Source organism: Aegilops tauschii, chromosome 2, assembly GCF_002575655.3.
Source record: "Aegilops tauschii subsp. strangulata cultivar AL8/78 chromosome 2, Aet v6.0, whole genome shotgun sequence".
Lineage (NCBI taxonomy): Eukaryota > Viridiplantae > Streptophyta > Magnoliopsida > Poales > Poaceae > Aegilops > Aegilops tauschii.
The window spans coordinates 34685771-34705543 of NC_053036.3; the positions used below are offsets into that span (position 1 = coordinate 34685771).

A 19773-nucleotide genomic window follows, 5' to 3' on the forward strand; every position below is an offset into this window, starting at 1 on the left:
GACGTCTCCTCCTTCTTGATCCAGCAAGGGGGAAGGAGAGGTTGATGGAGATCCAGCAGCACGACGGCGTGGTGGTGGAAGTAGCGGGATTCCAACAGGGCTTCGCCAAGCGCTGCGGGAGAAGGGAGATGTGTCACGGGAGGGAGAGGGAGGCGCCAGGGCTTGGGGTGCTGCTCCCATGCGCCTCCCCACTATATATAGGGGTGGAGGGGGCTGGTTTCTTGCCCTCCAAGTCCATTGGGGCGTTGGCAAAGGTGGGGGAAAGAAATCCCATCATTTCCCTTCCCCACCGATTGTTATCCCCCCTTTTTAGGGATCTTGATCTTATCCCTTCGGGATATGACCTTATTCCTTCTAAGGTGGGATCTTGGTGCGCCTTGACCAGGGGTGTGGGGCCTTGCCCCCACTACCCACGTTCATGTGCCCCCCCCCCAATGCAGGTGGGCCCCACTTCGGAACCTTCTAGAACCTTCCCGGTACAATACCGAAAAATCCCGAACATTTTCCGGTGGCCAAAATAGGACTTTCCATATATAAATCTTTACCTCCGGACCATTCCGGAACTCCTCGTGACGTCCGGGATCTCATCCGGGACTCCGAACAACTTTCGGTGAACCGCATACTAATATCTCTACAACTCTAGCGTCACCGAACCTTAAGTGTGTAGACCCTACGGGTTCGGGAGACATGTAGACATGACCGAGACATTTCTCCGGTCAATAACCAACAGCGGGATCTGGATACCCATGTTGGCTCCCACATGCTCCACGATGATCTCATCGGATGAACCACGATGTCGAGGATTCAATCAATTCCGTATACAATTCCCTTTGTCAATCAGTATGTTACTTGCCCGAGATTCGATCGTCGGTATCCCAATACCTCGTTCAATCTTGTTACCAGCAAGTCTCTTTACTCGTTCTGTAACGCATGATCCCGTGGCTAACTCCTTAGTCACATTGAGCTCATTATGATGATGCATTACCGAGTGGGCCCAGAGATACCTCTCCGTCATACGGAGTGACAAATCCCAGTCTCGATTCGTGCCAACCCAACAGACACTTTCGGAGATACCTGTAGTGCACCTTTATAGCCACCCAGTTACGTTGTGACGTTTGGTACACCCAAAGCATTCCTACGGTATCCGGGAGTTGCACAATCTCATGGTCTAAGGAAACGATACTTGACATTAGAAAAGCTCTTAGCAAACGAACTACACGATCTTGTGCTATGCTTAGGATTGGGTCTTGTCCGTCACATCATTAGGACATTCTCCTAATGATGTGATCCCGTTATCGATGACATCCAATGTCCATGGTCAGGAAACCATAACCATCTATTGATCAACGAGCTAGTCAACTAGAGGCTTACTAGGGACATGTTGTGGTCTATGTATTCACACATGTATTACGGTTTCCAGTTAATACAATTATAGCATGAACAATAGACAATTATCATGAACAAGGAAATACAATAATAACCATTTTATTATTGCATCTAGGGCATATTTCCAACAGTCTCCCACTTGCACTAGAGTGAATAATCTAGTTCACATCACTATGTGATAGTAATGAATCCAACACCCATGGGGTTTGTTCATATCTCGCTTGTGAGAGAGGTTTTTAGTCAACGGGTCTGAACCTTCCAGATCCGTGTGTGCTTTACAAATCTCTATGTCATCTTGTAGATGCAGCTACCACGCGCTACTTGGAGCTATTCCAAATAATTGCTCTACTATACGAATCTGGTTTACTACTCAGAGTCATCCGGATTAGTGTCAAAGTTTGCATCGACGTAACCCTTTACGACGAACTCTTTTACCACCTCCATAATCGAGAAAATTCCTTAGTCCACTAGTTACTAAGGATAAGTTCGACCGCTGTCATGTGATCCATTCCTGGATCACTCTTGTACCCTTGACTGACTAATGGCAAGGCACACTTCAGGTGCGGTACACAGCATAGCATACTGTAGAGCCTACGTCTAAAGCATAGGGGACGACCTTCGTCCTTTCTCTCTCTTCTGCCGTGGTCAGGTCTTGAGTCTTACTCAATACTCACACCTTGTAACACAGCCAAGAACTCCTTCTTTGCTGATCTATTTTGAACTCATTCAAAATCTTGTCACGGTATGTATTCATTTGAAACTACTATTAAGCGTTTTTGATCTATCCTTATAGATCTTGATGCTCAATGTTCAAGTAGCTTAATCCAGGTTTTCTATTGAAAAACACTTTTCAAATAACCCTGTATGCTTTCCAGAAATTCTACATCATTTTTGATCAACAATATGTTAACAATATATACTCATCAAAAATTCTATAGTGCTCCCACTCACTTCTTTGGAAATACAAGTTTCTCATAAACTTTGTAAAAACCCAAAATCTTTGATCATCTCATCAAAGCGTACATTCCAATTCCGAGATGCTTACTCCAATCATTAGAAGGATTGCTGGAGCTTTGCATACTTGTTAGCATCTTTCAGGATTGACAAAACCTTTTGGTTGTATCACATACAACCTTTCCTCAAGAAAATCGTCGAGGAAACAATGTTTTGACATCCTATCTGCAAGATTTCATAAATAATGCAGTAACTGCTAATATAATTCCAACAGACTCTTAGCATCGCTACGAGTGAGAAAGTCTCATTGCAGTCAACTCCTTGAACTTGCCGGAAAACATCTTAACGACAAGTCGAGCTTTCTTAATGGTGACACTTACCATCATTGTCAGTCTTCCTTTTAAAATCCATCTAAAATGTGGGCGATTTTTAGCTCCTCCTAGAGGGCCAACGGCTGGAGATGCTCTAAAATGTGGTTCAACGTGTCACCGTGTCACTAATACCTTGTTCAAACTAGAATACTCTTATATGTACAATATATAGAATGATGGAAGGTTTATAGTACGTCAATTTGCATCTTCAACACGCCACGGGCTATTTTCTTTAGTTTATAGTTTTGTTGTGCCAATCTCATGCATGCTATACACATGCACCACCACCAATTGGTAGAGCCTAAAAATATATGGCTGCCCTTGTTGTGCACGATAGAGTTAGTTCACAAAAATTATATGACTGATATTTATCCTAGGCTCCACTCAAGCTTTGACTGATTCTCAACTTGCCACTGTCGCTGAGAGTTATGAAGTGGATTCACTTTTTCTCCACATACTATATATGTCGAGTATAAGATATTGGAGTATAACAAAATAATGCTTATGTTGCAAAATTACATGATAGGCTAGTCAAGCGACATGGACATGGCGGGTCAGCCACAACATAACAAAATCATACTTGAGCACGAGCAAATAACATGTTACACTCGCATATGTGATGGCTAGTGGACTATTCAGTATCCGCGTTATCAGTTGTTGTCTGCAGATCAATAGGCGAGCGGTTCAACTAATGTGAAAAAGTCTTCCTGAGAGAGGACCTCAACTGATGCACGGAGGAAAGGCGTACAATTCCGATGTCTACTAATGCCATCATAATCTCCTTAACTCTACACAAAATCAATTGATTTGTACACATTTTTCTCGTACAATGTTGTCAAAAAATATAATATTTGTGTAAGTAGACTGCACGGGGAAATTCCCTATCATTTCAATAAGGGTGAAATATATTTGAACTTATTCCACATGAGCTAATTAGAGCTGTAGCTATACAAGACAAATATTACTGCCTTGCTGTTGGGGAGTTATTTACCCAAAACCACCACATTATGGGCTAGGGTAACAGATCAGTACCACATTTGAGGCAGGGCACAAAAAACCACCAACAATGGGGCTAATCTGTAACGCGGAGCACTGACGCTGCGTTTTAGCCCAGAAAACAGCGAATCCGACAGGTGGGTCCCGCCTGTCGGGCTGACGTGGCGCATGTTGATGGACGCCGTTAGACGGCGAGAGACGGCCGTTGCCACGCGCCTGTGTACTTGTCCGCACCAACCTTCTTCTTCCTCCTCTTCTCCTTCTTGTTGGCATTTCCTCGAACACCTTACCAGCAACAGAGCAGCACACCGGCGTCAGCTCTTTTGACCGCAGCACACCGGCGAGGACAAGTAGAGCTCTGGCCCCAGGCTCGGGTAGTGGCGTGCACCACCACCGACTGGCACCACGCGCACGTGCAAGTGCATGGAGACCACCGGCGGTGACGAGCTCGTGCACCACTGCCATTAATGTTGGCATGGTCGTCCTCGCCTTTTAAGACGACTCCCCGTCGCCTTCCCCTTCCCCGCGCCACCCTCTCAGCCACCGCCGCCGCCGCGGGGGCCAGGCACGCCCTCCTCTCGCGCGGCCCCTCCTCCTCCCTCTCCTTCGCCTCCCGCCGCCTAGCGCCTGCGGGGCCCCTCCGCGACCGCGTCCCCGGCTGCCACAACGACCATCGCGGTCCGCGACCGGCTCCCCGACGCGACGCTCTCCTACTTCGACTCCCCCGACAGCGAGCTGAAGACGGTGATGGTCCGCGACCTCACCGCGGGGAAGAATGTGGTCATGTTCGCGGTCTAGGGCGCGTTCACGCCCACCTGCACCCAGAGGCACCTCCCGGAGTTCGTAGCCAGGGCCGGGGAGCTGCACAGCAAGGGGGTGGACGCCGTGGCCTGCGTCTCCGTCAACGCCGCCTTCTTGATGCGACGAGGTGCTGCTGCTCTCGGACGGCAACGGGGAGCTGACGCGCGCCATGGGTGTGGAGCTGGACCTGTCGGACAAGCCGGTGGGGCTCGGCGTCCGGTCGCGCCGCTCGGCCATGAGGCTAGCAACGGAGGGTACTGTTGGCGTGCTCCAGCGAGCCTAGCTTCGCAGGATTCCCACTACAAGGAGCAGGAGGAGGAAGAAGGTCGCCGGCGCCACGGGCTGCTGCTGCTCACCGACGTCGAGCGTCGGCACGGTGGTGCTGCCCGATGCACATAAGGTGCTTGTTGAAATAGCAAACAGAGAAAGAGGGGGAAGAAGAAGGAGGTTGAACGTGACGTGTGGCCCCGTCTGTCATAACGGTCAACTTTAAACAGATACCTCTCGCCGTCTAACTGCGTCCGTCAACACGTGCCACGTCAGCTCGACAGGCGGGACCCACATGTCGGATTCGCTGTTTTCTGGGCTAAAACGCATCGTCAGTGCTCCGCGTTACAGATTAGCCCAATTGTTGGTGTTTTTTGTGCCCTGCCTCAAATGTGGTACTGATCTGTTACCCTAGCCCATAATGTGGTGGCTTTGGGTAAATAACTCGCTGTTGGGTAACGTGATTGTATTTGGAAACATAAGATAAACTAGGAAGTATTCTGGCTTGTCTTGTACTTGATCATGTACTTCTATATATATGCCTACGAGGCTCAACCAATACAACAAATTATTTCACCAATCCTCTCCTCCCTTCTAACATGGTATCAGCCTAATCACGATCCAAACCTTAGCCACCGCCGCTTCCACACCCGCGCGCCGCCCCTGAGGCGGTCGGCCTCCATGACCGCCGCCGGGGACCGCGCCGCCCGTACCTAGGGTTCGTCCGCCGGCCGTGTTGGCCAGCTACCCTAGAGAGTCTTTTTCCCGAGCCCTTGCTCTGGGTTTTTTTCGCTCTCTTGCCGGTCGTTTTGATCGACGTTTTTCTTTTTGGTTTTCCGATCTAAGCTTGATCAGTTTGCGTCGCCCGCCGCCGCCGTCGACCCCCGTGCGCCTCTACTCCGACCCCGGCGGCCTCGCGCCATCCGACGGCCAATCATAGCCGCTGCTCGCGCGCCGGTCCGCCCATCGAGCATCTCTGTTTCTAAACTTCTCGTTGCACACGGGTTTTAATACGTCAATTAACTGGGTAATTTCATAAGGCTGGTCATAGTGGGGAGTAACTTAGACTAGTGACATACATAGTAGCATCACATTTATTGTATTACGGTATCTACCTATGTTACTATAACCATCTCTCTCTTCTTTAATTGTCTACCACATAAGCATGTTTGCGAGTCCCAGTGCATGATACTACTTATGTTACCCCCACTATGGCTAGCCTAAGAGTAGGAATAAAAATGGAGGATTATAAGAGTGTGCATCTAAGTTCAACTCTTCACTAAACTGAAGTTTTTTTTAGGGGACTCAATGGAAGTTGCCTTTTTCAGAGCTTAAGACATAAGAAAACTTCCATTGGGATTAGCAAGACTGATAAGAATCTCTCTTTGCACTCCCTCCATTCCTTTTTAGTCTGCATATAAGTTTTGTCTAAAGTTAAAGTATTTCTAATTTGATCAAACTAATAGAAAAATATATCAATATTGGGAGTCTCTAGGGCGCATCTAGATGTGCTTTAGTTTGGTTTGGAGGTCGTGCTCCGAGGTGTTGGATCCGGATGTGACGCGGCATGTGTGCTCTGTGTTCGACCTCTTCGCCATTTATGAGTTTGGGTAGGGCAAGTAGTGTGTCGGTGTTGTCATGGTGGATGTCGATGCTAACCTCTTGGTGTGGCATTGTGCCCAAAGGCGATGTATCGGCCATCTTGGCCTTTTCTTTTACGAATATATGATACGCATGCTTATGCGTATTCTAGAAAAAAAACATCTTAGTGGCTCAACCAAACTAGGAAGAAAAAGAGAAAAGAAAATGTTTGCACGAATCTCCGCGTAAAAATCAACGACATAGGACTTAGATCTGCAATACTTTTTTACGAAAAGGCCTCATCGGCTAGCTTTATTAAGCTCAAATAATGCTTACATCGTCTGCTAGCAACAAAAATCAGAGGTGCATCCACCCATACGAAAGGGCCGTTTGCACGCCCCCATTCAGCTAGCTCATGAGCAACTACATTTAATTCTCTATTACAATGTTCAATAGTAACCTTTCCAGACTCTCGTAGTAACTCACAGCAATCATCTAAAACTGGAGCCACCACCATAGAATGTCCCTCATTTAGACGTATAGCATGAACCACAATAGAATTGTCCATCCTCACAAAGACATTGTGACACCCCATGCTTTGAAGTGATTTTAAACCTTCAAGTAATGCCGCCGCTTCCGCGGAGACAACATCTGCCACATGCTCAAGTTGAGAAGTCGACGCAGCAATAAAATTACATCTGTGGTCTCGAACTAGCGCCCCACATGACCCTGAATGCAGATCCTCAAAGAAAGAAGCATCAAGGTTTAGAACCTGTTGTGCTGCCAAAATGATGGGCCATGTGTTCCATCTAGGTTCAGTAGTTTGTTTCCCCGCCGCTCGTGTGAAGTTTAGAGCCAATGCATGGATGGCCAACGCTGAACGCAGCGGCGTCTGTACTTGCTCCCCTCGAACATATTGTCTACGCTGCCACCAAATGAACCAGCTTGCCGTGGCTATCAGCTCTAAAAGCTCAATCGAGTCATGATACTTGTGCTTCGTAGAAGCGTCACACATAAGAAATTCCAGTACACCATAACCCGAGCGATCAACAAGCAATGCATCATGTATGATTTTCTCAACCCCAAGCGCAGCCCAGACTTCCTTTGTTCTCGTGCAGTTAAACAAAGCATGCTTGATATCTTCTGCTCCCGCTTTGCAAAATGGGCATTGAGAAATATTTCCAATGTGACGGTTTGCAAGCACATAAAAACAAGGAATAGCATTATGTAGACATCCCCAAAGAAAGATCTTTATTTTTTTCCGGCAGTTTTAGACTCCAAATCTTTTTCATATCGGATGTGACCAGGAGCCACCATGGCCACTCACGCTAGTATTATCCTTGTATGTATCCTCCCATTCTTTATAGTAGGCCGAACGTACCGAGAAAACCCTGCTTGAATCTGTAAAATACGCCCTTGCGCTGCGCATCAGTGTGCCAAAAGTTGCCCCGGATATAGAACTTAGATGTGCAATACTTTGGGCAACATGCTTTAGCAAAACAGATGTTTATAAAGTTAGTTTTAAACTTTTAATTGATAGCGTTTGCTATGTTTCAGACAAGTCTAATTTTGCGTGGAATGCATGTGCAGAGCACCAGGCAGCCAGTCGACAGCCGGCGACGGGGACGAAGCGCGGAGATGCGGCGATTGCGTGGAATGCATGTGCAGAGCACCAGGCAGCCAGTCGACAGCCGGCGACGGGGACGAAGCGCGGAGATGCGGCGATTGCGCGGAAGCGGCGACATCAGGCAAAGTAATAGTCTGAAACGGGGGTGGAGGTGACTGAAACTTTTAATAAATTCCAGTCGCCTGACCAATAGTCTGCTCTCCTAATTTATTTATGACAATATCCAACCTACAGCTTACATTACTGAATGGTTACAGCGCCAGATCTATCTATGCTCAAACATTGGACACATGACATCTTTGCTCATGACGTCGTAACCACCGGTACAAGAATATAAGCACAAGTTCATATAACTGATGAGTTCATATAATTTCTTCTCAAGGCGCGACGCCGTTATTTGAGTTTTATGCTTCATCATGATGCTGTAGCAGTCACCTCCCCGATTCTCTTCAGGTCAAATATTTCAATCCAGTAACCATCCGGATCCTTGATGAATGCGATGCCTTTCATTTTCCCTGCGGCCAAATATCCTTTATTATCACAGCGCTGCCCTAAGCATTAGTACAAAGATATTAAAGTGCAGAGGAAACAAACATATCTCTGACCATATTGTTCTCCACGACTGTAAGAGCAACAAATAAGATTACAAGAATGCAATCAATATCAGTTACTCCCTCTGTAAACAAATATAAGAGCATTTAGATAACTACTTTAGTGATCTAAACACTTTTATATTTCTTTACGGAGGGAGTACTGATTTTATGCATCAGCTCTACTCTTACGTCCATAAATTGGGTTAAAAGTTTGAACAATTCAAGAGCAAAACTGAACTAGTTGACAAAATTCCGGTGCATGTCTTTCAACTTGAGAAGCGCATCTAGTGACTAGCAGCACCTATTCACCCAACTCCTAACGATGATCTAACATGAGCATGATACAGATGGTTGAAACAGGAGACGAAGATCACAGATCTAAAAAAGATCTGCCCAATTGTTTCGTGCTAAAGCATAGTGCCACATTTCAAGACTCAATGTGCAGTACGGCAGACAAATCACATAAGTCGTCTTCCCGATGTGGGGATGCAAACATTAATTAAGTGTTAATTCAGGCCAGAGGCTAACAATTTATCAAAATTACAAATGACAATTTCACACGATATAAGAGAAATAGTAGGAACATGTAATGAGCTGGTTGTCTTCTGAAATAGGAAGGTGAAGGAAAGCTCAACAGCTCCACAGAAGGTCGAAATCAATCAACGGTTTGGAGATAACTCTAGATTGAAGCAATGTGCAAGGAGCGGGTATCAACAGAAAAATGATATATCACCACCCCCAAACAAATATTTCACCATTTACTTTGCGAAAATTGAAATCACGTATATAGACCATTCACTTGGAGATGATTAACCAAAGTAGCAGGCTGGCCCATATAATTATATTAGAGAGTTCATAGATTCTTTTGAATCAACTAAAGTTTCAACTCAAGTGTAACATCAAACGATATGTATCTTAAAAGCATATAGAATATATGAGCTATAGAGAAAAATAAATAACACGTGATTAAGATGTTGTACATACATATGTGCTGGCCACTGTGCTAGTGTGATTCAAAGCGTCTTTACATGGTTGAGACTAGAATACTCTCATTTACTTTACATGAAGATTGTATAGAATATCGATTTGTAATTTTAAGATGTTGTGGTTTGCTTGTGCCAATTGGTTGAGCATAGAAGTAACATGACTGTCCTAATATGGTTGCACTTCTGCATGACAAAATTAGTTGGGTTCAACAATAATATGAGTACCCCATACCTATGGCTCTAATAGGTATCCTAGAAGTATAAATACTACATGCTCTCCTCCCCATTTAGCCCGTCCGCAACTTGCCACAATGCCATTGTTGTTGAGATTCAATCATGAAGTGGATACATATATTCCTTTCACATATAACTATTGAGTATTGAGATATTGGAGCATACCAAAATATTATTTCTCTTGATAGGCTGGTCATAGATGAACATAGCCTATCAGAGTATATAAACCCAAGCATGGCTTTGTTTAGATGCCGTAAAGTGAGGTTTTGTTCGATTCGTCATCATAATCACGGATGGTCAATGCTTCACTCCACTTAACCAATGACTTGAAGCAGAGTGGGAGGGGCCAACACCCCATTTACCTGACACAAGATGGACAAATTGTGTGGTTCTCCGGGGTGAAATGTCCAAGATGCTATAGTAGTGGATGTACAAGATGTTGTAATAGTGGAGTGATCCAAGGAGGCCTTGAGCCGGAAACGCCAATCAAGATTTCAAAGATGTTGCTGATGCTAAGCGTGTCCTGGATGCTCCTCAAGATTGTAAACTATATGAAACACATGCCTTGAATTTTTCTGTTTAGATTGTTATTTGGGTAATACAGATAATGCTATGTGAAGTGCATCTAGCAAGTAGTAGCAACTATTACTCCACTCCACTCCTAACAAGAATTTAACATGGCATGATACAAATGGATATAAGCCTTTTAACTAAGTTTCTTGCTTTCTCCCTTAACATTTGCCATGATTTATATTGAATTAACAAATTCGGTATCAAGGCCATATGCAACACCAATACGCCACATAATATTGACGATCTAAAAGGAGTAGGCAGCCTAGTTTTACCATCATCTGGTTTCTTCACAAACTCTACCCCAAGACTTTCGAAACGCTCGCATGCCTTGTAGACATCATCCACAGTTACCCCTATATGGCCTGAATAAAAAAAAAAAAGATATGAGCGTTGCAGCATCTAAGAGATTCATGGTGAGATTAAGCAAAAGCAGTGGTAACATTTTTACACAAGAATCTTTGTTGCACATACCAAACCCACGAGGGTCTGAGTTCCCATTATGGTACCCTTTGAATTCAGGATCACTTTCTGTGCCCCAGTTGCTACAGTGAAACCAGGAGTTTATCAATATATTAGTGGGCAATCAGCGCTACTGAGAAACAATCAAGGGCAATATTAAAGAATAACAAAACATACTGAGTGAGCTCGATCGTAGCCTTTTGCCCAAAAGTCCATCCAGTCCGCTGGACAGGATCAGCGGGGGCTGCAGACAAGTCCTATCGACAATGCCAAGGTAAAGAACCAGAGGCGTTAGCTGATTCGTCAAGTCAAGTGATTTATTGTTCCCCTAATCAAGAAACTCTTACCTCGTAACCAAGAAAATACAAACTGAATTTCATCTCAGGAAAATCCAACCTTTTCAGCAACCTGGTTTTGTTAACAAAACGTAAAAGAAACAGCAAGCAGTTATTGTCGCACGACAGTGCAATATGGTTTTTGATGGACACTAATAGTGCAACTACATTTGAGACACTCTGCAAATTCCTATTTATTAGCATATTCATGAACCTCTTAGTCACTAATCGTAGTCTGCTGTTTGTATACTTGAGAATTCATAACTTCAGTGCCTTTTTCTAAAATATAAACATGTGGTAAATTATAACAATTTGAAGCACATCCAGCAAGAGGCCAAAACTAAGGCCTCGAGCTTTCTGTTGTGCAGTAGAACTGAATTATATAGCCTATTCCCTTTTGGTTCAGATCCTTGCTGCTCCAGGTACCAATTACGGAATTACCATATTTCCATGCAATTACATCCAGCATTACTCATGTTAGCTTGCCATAGGAGAAAATTCAAAGCATGGCTTGATATGCAATGATACTAGCTTTTCTTGAAAACCCGGAAATTTAATAGAACATTTACAGATTTCACTAAGGAAATCAATGACCCATGGATGCTCTTCTCACATGCACGACCACATTATCTGAAGGAAGACAAAAGAAAGAAAACTCACGACATGCCCATCACACGCGAGTAGAAGTCAAGGCTCACTTTTGGGTCCTTCACGCGGAACATCTGTGAGCAAAAAAAAAAAAAAAGAAGAGAGAAAATAATTCATTATGGCAACAGCAACCGACTGGGACAACCTGAAATACTGCTAGTAACAAGCTGGTCCACCGACTGTTCGACCAATTGCAGAACAAATGAAGTTTCATGGCCTGGTGCATTAACACTAAGAATTTCCTGAGCCTATTGCAAAGCATTGAAAGCAGCCCTGTCGAAAATGTAACCCCATGAAAGCCTACGATGAATTGACATACACACAGTTTCCAGCATTCCACAGAAACAACTCCATACCATACGTGGTGCAGTAATAAAACATATGCACAGCGGCAATACTGGGCCAAACAGAGTGGGATGCTAAGTTGACACTGCAGCTGCAAAACCAACGATGCTGCTCGAAATTATCACATGGAACTAACAACACCCATCACTTAGTCCTCGGTAAGTGTTGTTTTCTCCCAATTCTATAACCTGCCACAGCAAGCACGTACGGACCACCAACTGTTCGACAGATTGCTTCGGCCAAATCCAGCCACAAAACTCCCTTCCACTCCACAGATCAAACCCACGGAGGCGCAAACTCGAATCCAATACCACGCATGCCCGCTCAATCGGCAGCTAAAACGAAGCAGGAAACGGGAAGGATCGGCTTACTGTCTGCTGCATGAAGTAGCCCTTGGTGGCGGGGTCGACCTCGGCCTGCAGGCCCGGGTTGTTGGCCGGCGCCTCCTTGGCCCCCGACGACGTCGACATGGCGGAGGCGGCGAACGCGGCCGGGTAGGACCGGCGAGCCCGGGCGAACCCCTGCACCTGCAGAACCCCGATCAGAAACCGTGAGCGCGAGTGCGAGAAGCGCGACGATCTAGTATATCAGTTCGCCCGGAGACCTTGGGCTGGGCGAGGCGGGGGGCGCGCGGCGCGGAGGCGGAGGCGAGCCGGCGGAGGGCGCAGGAGGAGAGGAGGGCGGGGCGGAGTGTGGCGGCGGCCATGGCAGAGCGGTACGGCGGGGTTATTTAGGGGAGAAGAGGATAGAGGAAAGGCTGGGCTGGTGAGCTGAGCTGGCGTGCGGTGTGCCGTGCCGGTTTCTGGACCGATCCGTCGGGTTCGGGTGCGCTGGCAGGTGCGACGCGCCACGTCTTCGCGCCTGGCGGGCCACGTGTTGGCGACCGGCGCCGGAGATCCGCTCGCCCGTCTCCCTTCCTCCCCTGCTCCGCTCCCCTCCCACCAGTTGAGTCTCCTCCGCTGCCGGGCATCGGGTCCTTCTCCTGCTTCCCGAGCCGCGTGCGTGGTTCTCGGGGTAAGAATATCCGGCCGGGGAATTGGCGGTTGCTTCCCACGCGCGTCCCCTCCTGATCCCCTTCCCCCCCCCCGTCGCGATGGCGGCCCCGCCTTCCACCTCCCCCTCGCCGTCCGGGGAGGTCCCCGTCGAGAGATCGCCCACTGACTTAAGCGGCGGCGACGGCCAGGGGTCGCCCTCCAGGTATGCGCCTTCTCCCCATCTCTCCCTCTGTTCTCCCCTTTCCGGCTTGTAGAGTCAGCATGCACAATTCGATCATAGTAGAAGCCAAAATTCCGATCGGCGCAACCGCCCACGACTAGCCAGAGTTGACAAATTAAGAGTTACTGCTTCCAATTTGGCCTCAGCGTAGCTGTGCTGACTGCCTGTACGTACTTCGGTAGTCGCCTTCTCGAACATCGTTGCTGTTTTGCAGTGCAAATGGATGATCCAGTTTTCTGTGGGCATCACCTTGGTAAAAGTATTATACCATGTGCATGTTTTGCAGAATATATGATCTGCTGCCTTGCACATGTTTCTGTTTTCAGGGCCGAATTGCTCAGCATGGTGAAGAAGCATTCACATCTGATCGGGTGGACCGTCGTCGAGGCCGAGGACGATCCGTCGGACGTGGAGATGGATGATAAATTCTGGCATGAGATGCTTGATCTTTTCTTCGTGCGTGGTAGGGTGTCGAGGAGCAGGGAGGAGGACGACCTCGTCTTCTTTGTCAACAGCACGGTACCTTCTGTAGGCCTGCTGATTTTCCCCTTATGTTAGGCTGGTACGATGTTGCCCTGTGCAATATGCATATCTCACCGTTTGTTGCTGCTGGCTGTAGATGCAGAAAATGGAAGATCTGCCTCCCTTTTTCGTACGCAGATGGGCTCCTACGGTAAATGAAGCTACACTAAATCCACTTTACTAAAGATTTTTTTGGCCAATTCTTTAGGCTTCCTTGGTAGTGTAGATTCAAGAAAATTTTATAAAATTTATTCATTCTTTCTTCACTTTTTTTTTATTTGTATGTTCTCTACTGTTGAGTTAATTTAGTTGCAACCATAACAAGTATGCTCTGTATTCAGTTCAGCTAACAGTTTTTGTAGTTATTGTTAAAATAAACTGCTTTTTTAAGTAAGGGAAAATGTTCCCATTGTTTTATTTCATTAACCATATATATATATAGAAAATTTATTCTAATTTGTTGTCCTTAATTGCCGAAGGAGCCTTTTTTGGGTACATGCTACGCAATTTTCATATGTATAACTGTAATGAACATACAGTACTGGAAAATTTTATCTGTGAGTTGCATGACGACAATGTTAGATCCCTTACCATTTATAACTTTGTATGCATGAACAGATGAACACTCAATACAGTAATTTTCATATTTGGGAGGTGTAATTTTTAAAACTAGTGACAATGGGAAATCCTTATCGGTGTTCTTTTATGTCTTATCTAGTTAACATAACATAGTGTTAGTTGGAGAACCCATGATGGGAACAATTACTTTCTCTTGAATTACTGGGCTAAATATGCTCCTTTTTTGCAATTGCCAGCTTGAAAAACTCATCAATGCTAATTCAACTGAGGTTGATTGGGAACGTTCCTTCTATTTGAATTTAGTCGCTCACACATCATATACTGTCACAGTGGCATTGTGCAGGTATGTTTCTGTGGCACTTCTGCTAAGATCTTACAAGCTTTGTATGCTCTGAACAATTAGCTATAACTATGCATAAGAACAACTGCAAACCTTTTTGGGTGATCTATTGAGGTGTTATGGCTGGTGTGCGAGACACTGGAGTTGAGACATATATTCAGGAGGTGCCACCGTATAGAAGAGGTGTAATAACGGTGGTGCAGAGTGTGTGTGTGTTCAGCATCGATGTGGCCTTGTGTTGAGCTGTAGGCTATATAAGCCAGTCTGTACCCAGAGAATGGTTAAGCTGAACAAATTGAGAGAAATCTACCAATTAGCCTCCTACTCTCAGTTATTCCTCTTCTTCTCCAAGCCTTCGTGTTTACTATCTTCATCGCGTCTTGGCAGATCGCCAATGGCAACGGGGTGCTAAATGAAGTAAATCCTTATATTAATACAACACTTTTGGTCTGTTAGCTATAGTCAGTTAAAGAACTCCCCAGATTTTTGGTTCATAGTTTCTCACCCTTTATCAAAATCTGAGACGGTTGGCAAATAATGATTGTCATGTCATCTAATTCCGTATTGAAACAGCATTCTCTGTTTCAACTAAATGTTGCGAAACGGGTCTGGGTTGTTGGTACAATCATACTTTTTTCATTAGCTGGCTGAACAATTTGTGACCACAAATTTATCTTTCAGCTTGAGTTTGCCCTGGAATGTTAAGGGACTCACAAATCTTAGAGTGCCAGTAGTATCAATTGTCATGCACAACAAAACCTTTTTTTTCATAACTCCCCTCAGTAATATTTAATGGTTGGTTATGTGCTTCTTCTAATCTACTTCCACAGTATCAGCAATCTTCGCAATCGTGCAGACAAAAGCAAGCGGTTGCCTCCAATTTACAAGGTTTCAAAAACTGTATATGCATCCCCTAGCCGTGTAAATTTCCGCCTTGATCAAAGAAAGGTAAATTTTTTTCTGGCATCATCTTTTCAGAGAGACTGCCTTTCAATATAAATAATCTGTCGTAACTCACATCCCTTTAATAGGCTGTAGAGACAGTACCTGCATATCCGAACATTTATTTCTCAGTTGATGACTTCGATGATCCTTTTGATGCTGTGGTGAGTTCTGATTTACTTCTCCCAAAAATTACATAACATTGTGTTCTGGCAATACTTTGCAAATATTGTAGATGCCTGCGGTTTTATCACTGATGTTCCATGGTTTTCCTTCAGATGGCTTTGACCATATACTTTCTAAGTTAACCATAAAGAGTAAAGTGATCTTGTAAATTTGAGCAGGTTTTGTCAGACCCAGAACACTGCTATTGTGTGATTCTCAATGCGCATGATGGGGCAGCATTTCCTGAAGAAAGCGAATCAAGCAATGTCGGTTCAAATATACAATCTGGGATCAACTCTGGGAGCAGTGGAGAGAACCCACCAAAGGTTCACTCTCTTCCTAAATGAAGGTTTCTTTGTAACCTTTTTTAGATTCATTACATAAGATAATGTTGGTAGAGAAGATGTGTGGACAACCCCCTGAACTATGGAGGTGTGTATTGTTCAGGGGGTCGACCAGACATCTTCTCTAATTGTTCAACTATTTTATGAAATCCATCCCTGAACTGTACAGTTGTCTGTGCTCTGTCGTGTGAAGCAGCTTTCCCAGCCAACCCTTCTCTCTTCTCTCCTCTGTTTTGTTCTAACCTGCACCTTCAGTGGGATCTGGCCCACAGTAAGGCGAAGGGCTGCTTATAAGTACTCCAAACATATAGCTCTCTGCTCCCTATTCTCTTTTGTTTTATTGACCTATGTTTAAATTACTCTCTGCATGCCCGTATTCCTGCTGCTTAAAACCTAGTTATACTTCAGAAGCTATCTGTTCTGGGAGATATTTCTGACTGTATGCAGTATTTGCTAGTAACACCTGTCCCTTTAGGAAGAAATCCATATTACTATGTGATGTAACTCTCCAAAATTCATTTTACACTTAACATCCAAACCATACTAGTGCACTCCTCATCCTTCTCAAAAGGAATCCTGGATTTCACGTTGATTTGGTTATGTGGACCTAACTATGATTTCTATTGCAGAGAACTCTTTTCTCAGGCTATGTCAGCTATCAAAATGTCCGGGAAGCTTATGATGGTTAGTCTTTCATTCATTTACTTTATTTACAGGGAAGCTATTGTGCTTGTGGTCCTATTATCAAGTATTGTTTTCTGCAAGTATTTTGTTCTCAGCAACTAAGCATGATTCAGTCTTCAGTAATACTACTTCTAACTGCTGGACACTATACTCAGCCTAGATAGGAGATGTCCTGTTTGAGATTTTGATAGATTTTATTGTTTTCTAACGTATACTTCTCCTAATGTTATCAGCTGGCAGATCCAAATTCGGGAGCTTCCTCTCACTTGGGCAGGACAATACTAAACTCGATAAACTTTTCATGAGGGGCCCTGAAGGACGTGGGGAAGTTGAAGTTGCTGTTTCTGGGATTGCAGGTTTTCTATGATCTGTCTATTCTCTGCAAGCCGTACCACTTATTGGTGCAATCTAGTTTACAATTCGCTTCGTTTTGACCAATAACAAACTTTATACACAACCCTCAAATATGCCCATGCATTTTCTGTTTTGCTGTAGCTCTACTGCAAGTTGTTGACTTGTCAAACTGAAATGGACTTTTTTTTTTCTTAATTAGATCAGAGCCGTGAGAGACCGAAGAAAGATGCAGGAGATAACTTCCGGGTTCTTGTTCGCAAGGCGGCTTCTGCTGCATCAAAGTTAGCAGAGCAGGCCTTCGAGGCTGCATCTGCCAACAAACGATCGGATGATAAGCTTCTTCCTCTCAAGTGTTGTTTGATGTCAGTATCTCTTCCTTGGGACTTCATTGCTCACGACTTACTGCACAAGGTAAGGGTCTTCACTGTTGCTCCTGGTGATGTCCAAACTATGTTGTTTCAAATTGTTGGAAACTACCCGGCCCCCCTCTCACTTTGGTCATATCACAGTATGCCATAACTGAGTGAGATTTTTGCTCATTTACTTTTCTATATTACTCCCTCTGTTCCTAAATATTTGTCTTTCTAGAGATTTCAACAAGTGACTACATACGGAGCAAAATGAGTGAATCTACACTCTAAAATATGTCTATATACATCCGTATGTGGTAGTCCATTTGAAATCTCTAAAAAGACAAATATTTAGGTATGGAGGGAGTATATTTTACTTGTATCACAGAACCTGGTCATATTTTCGATGTGATTAAGATTGTGCAGATGATTATTTACTGCCTTCAAACATACTCCCTCCGTCCGAAAAAACTTGTCATCAAAATGGGCAAAAAGGGGTGTATTGAACTAAAATACATCTAGATGCATCCCTTTTTATTCATTTTGATGACAAGTATTTCCGGACGGAGGGAGTATATTTTATTGGCGGCTGATTGAAATACAACTAGATTAGGTTCTCCTCATATTTGGTGTAATTTATCAGGTCTATTTTATTTCTTACTTGGTGTTCAGGTCTCTGATTCGTTCAGCTCCGACGATAGTATTGACATATATTCTGCCAATGTACCAGGAAACTCCACCACTGGACTTCTGAGGCTGCAATTCCACCGCGACGTGAAGGGTTTGTTCATGGAATTTCTACACATGTAACCAGGAAACTTCCGCACAATCTCCACCGCTGTCGAGATTGCGCAGAAGTTTGTGGCTGGATGTGTCGTAGAGTTCGGTAAATGGCGTGCGAGGAAAGATGGAGCTACGCAAGAAACTGGGATGTGACGTGCGTTGTGTGCTTTGTTAGATCAAAACTTGGTAGTGTTTGAGCGTGTCTCTCTGCTGCAGACTAGTACGTAGATGACTAGGGCATGTAAATATTCAGTGCTTCTCTTTCTGTGGGAAAATATCCAGTGTTTATTCCGTTGTTGTTTCAATTATTATGTTAGATGCGCCGTCGAGCGAGCAAGTCTGCTGCACGGTCTCTGTGGCCTGTAGGGTGGAGAAGACGTGCCGGCATTTGCTCGGACTTGTGGTGACAGCCTGACAGGAACAGGGAAGCTGACCCTTTGCTCCTTTTTAGCTCAAACTCTTTTTATGCTGAACTTAATTTTTCAGTGAAAACTGGACAAAATTGTGCTAATTTTTTATTATGAGAGCCAATATAGTACGACAAGGTTGTACATAGAGCAGACGATGCACACTGCAGTGTGTTTAATAAAATAGACCGATTTTTCTAAAATGCTTGCGTCTATGATAGTGGTGCCCCTTTTTTCCCGAAATGGCATAGTGGTGCCCTTTACGAACAAGCACGCCGATGCTTTAGCAAAATCCATCTACTCTCTCCGTTTTCCCCATTTTTATTTAGTCCGCGTATTACCTTCGATCAAAGTCATGCTTTGCAAACTTTAACAAAGTTTATAAACAAAGATATTAGCATATACAATAATAAATCAATATCATTAGATTCATGTACTTTCACATCATATACATTTGTTATGGTAAATGTCTATATTGTTTTCTATAAACTTGTTCAAACTTTATGAAGTTTGACTTGAGTCAAATCTAATATGCAGAGTAAATAAAAACGGGGAGAGCATTTTCTTGATTTTCTTTGTGCAAGCCAAAATGCTTGAGCTTTTCACCTAAAAAATTGCAGGTAGCATTTGAATGTGTCTATGAACATATCTATTTTTAAAAAAAAATATATTTTAAAAAGCATTTTTCGCGTGCTCCTGTGAGCCGAATTGAATTTTTGCTTTCTGTTCACTAGTATAAGATGTTCCAACTTTTTTGATTAGGATGTATATGAGCGCATTTTCCTGAATTTGTTCACACGTTTTCAGTATGTCGTAGTCTATATTAGAATATTCAAAACATATTGTATTTGTGACCGGAGGGAGTACATAGAAAAAGAAAATCGCTGAGAATCTGAATCCTCCAAAAATCGTGTAAAAATCCTTCCACCGCG

The 19773-nt window shown here is 44.3% G+C and overlaps 2 protein-coding genes and 1 pseudogene across 4 annotated transcripts; 2 read left to right on the forward strand and 1 right to left on the reverse strand.

Annotated features, from left to right (window-relative positions):
* The first annotated feature begins 3488 nt into the window (after nt 1–3488).
* On the forward strand, nt 3489–5355 carry LOC109767920 (peroxiredoxin-2E-1, chloroplastic-like; annotated as a pseudogene).
* A 2774-nt stretch (nt 5356–8129) lies between these two features.
* Nucleotides 8130–12947, reverse strand: LOC109767916 (lactoylglutathione lyase). 2 transcript variants are annotated; one of them, XM_020326657.4, is made up of 8 exons: nt 12761–12947; nt 12528–12683; nt 11824–11885; nt 11176–11236; nt 11006–11085; nt 10841–10911; nt 10642–10731; nt 8130–8498 (listed from the first exon to the last, which is right to left on the reverse strand). In XM_020326657.4, the coding sequence occupies exons 1-8, from the start codon at nt 12860–12862 to the stop codon at nt 8398–8400; spliced, it is 723 nt and encodes a 240-aa protein (XP_020182246.1). In that variant the 5' UTR covers nt 12863–12947; the 3' UTR covers nt 8130–8397. The 2 variants fall into 2 exon arrangements, with proteins under 2 accessions (XP_020182246.1, XP_020182247.1); XM_020326658.4 differs by having other exon boundaries at nt 12528–12677; nt 12761–12924.
* A 114-nt stretch (nt 12948–13061) lies between these two features.
* LOC109767915 (uncharacterized) lies at nt 13062–18926 on the forward strand. Of its 2 annotated transcripts, none has more exons than XM_020326656.4 (11): nt 13062–13353; nt 13698–13890; nt 13991–14044; nt 14709–14815; nt 15643–15760; nt 15844–15918; nt 16099–16245; nt 16893–16947; nt 17181–17303; nt 17501–17712; nt 18382–18926. In XM_020326656.4, the coding sequence occupies exons 1-11, from the start codon at nt 13250–13252 to the stop codon at nt 18403–18405; spliced, it is 1212 nt and encodes a 403-aa protein (XP_020182245.1). In that variant the 5' UTR covers nt 13062–13249; the 3' UTR covers nt 18406–18926. The 2 variants fall into 2 exon arrangements, with proteins under 2 accessions (XP_020182245.1, XP_045088463.1); XM_045232528.2 differs by having other exon boundaries at nt 13997–14044.
* The last annotated feature ends 847 nt before the right edge of the window (nt 18927–19773 follow it).

Bases quoted from the DNA above. Each gene is read 5' to 3' on its own strand.
- LOC109767916 (XM_020326657.4), bottom strand. From the start codon at position 12,862: ATGGCCGCCGCCACACTCCGCCCCGCCCTCCTCTCCTCCTGCGCCCTC. The intron at 11,886-12,527 runs GTAAGCCGATCC...TTTTGCTCACAG, and splicing joins GCTACTTCATGCAGCAGACA to ATGTTCCGCGTGAAGGACCC. The intron at 11,237-11,823 runs GTGAGTTTTCTT...TAACAAAACCAG, and splicing joins TCGCGTGTGATGGGCATGTC to GTTGCTGAAAAGGTTGGATT.
- LOC109767915 (XM_020326656.4), top strand. From the start codon at position 13,250: ATGGCGGCCCCGCCTTCCACCTCCCCCTCGCCGTCCGGGGAGGTCCCC. The intron at 14,816-15,642 runs GTATGTTTCTGT...CTACTTCCACAG, and splicing joins GTCACAGTGGCATTGTGCAG to TATCAGCAATCTTCGCAATC. The intron at 17,304-17,500 runs GTTTTCTATGAT...TTTCTTAATTAG, and splicing joins TGCTGTTTCTGGGATTGCAG to ATCAGAGCCGTGAGAGACCG.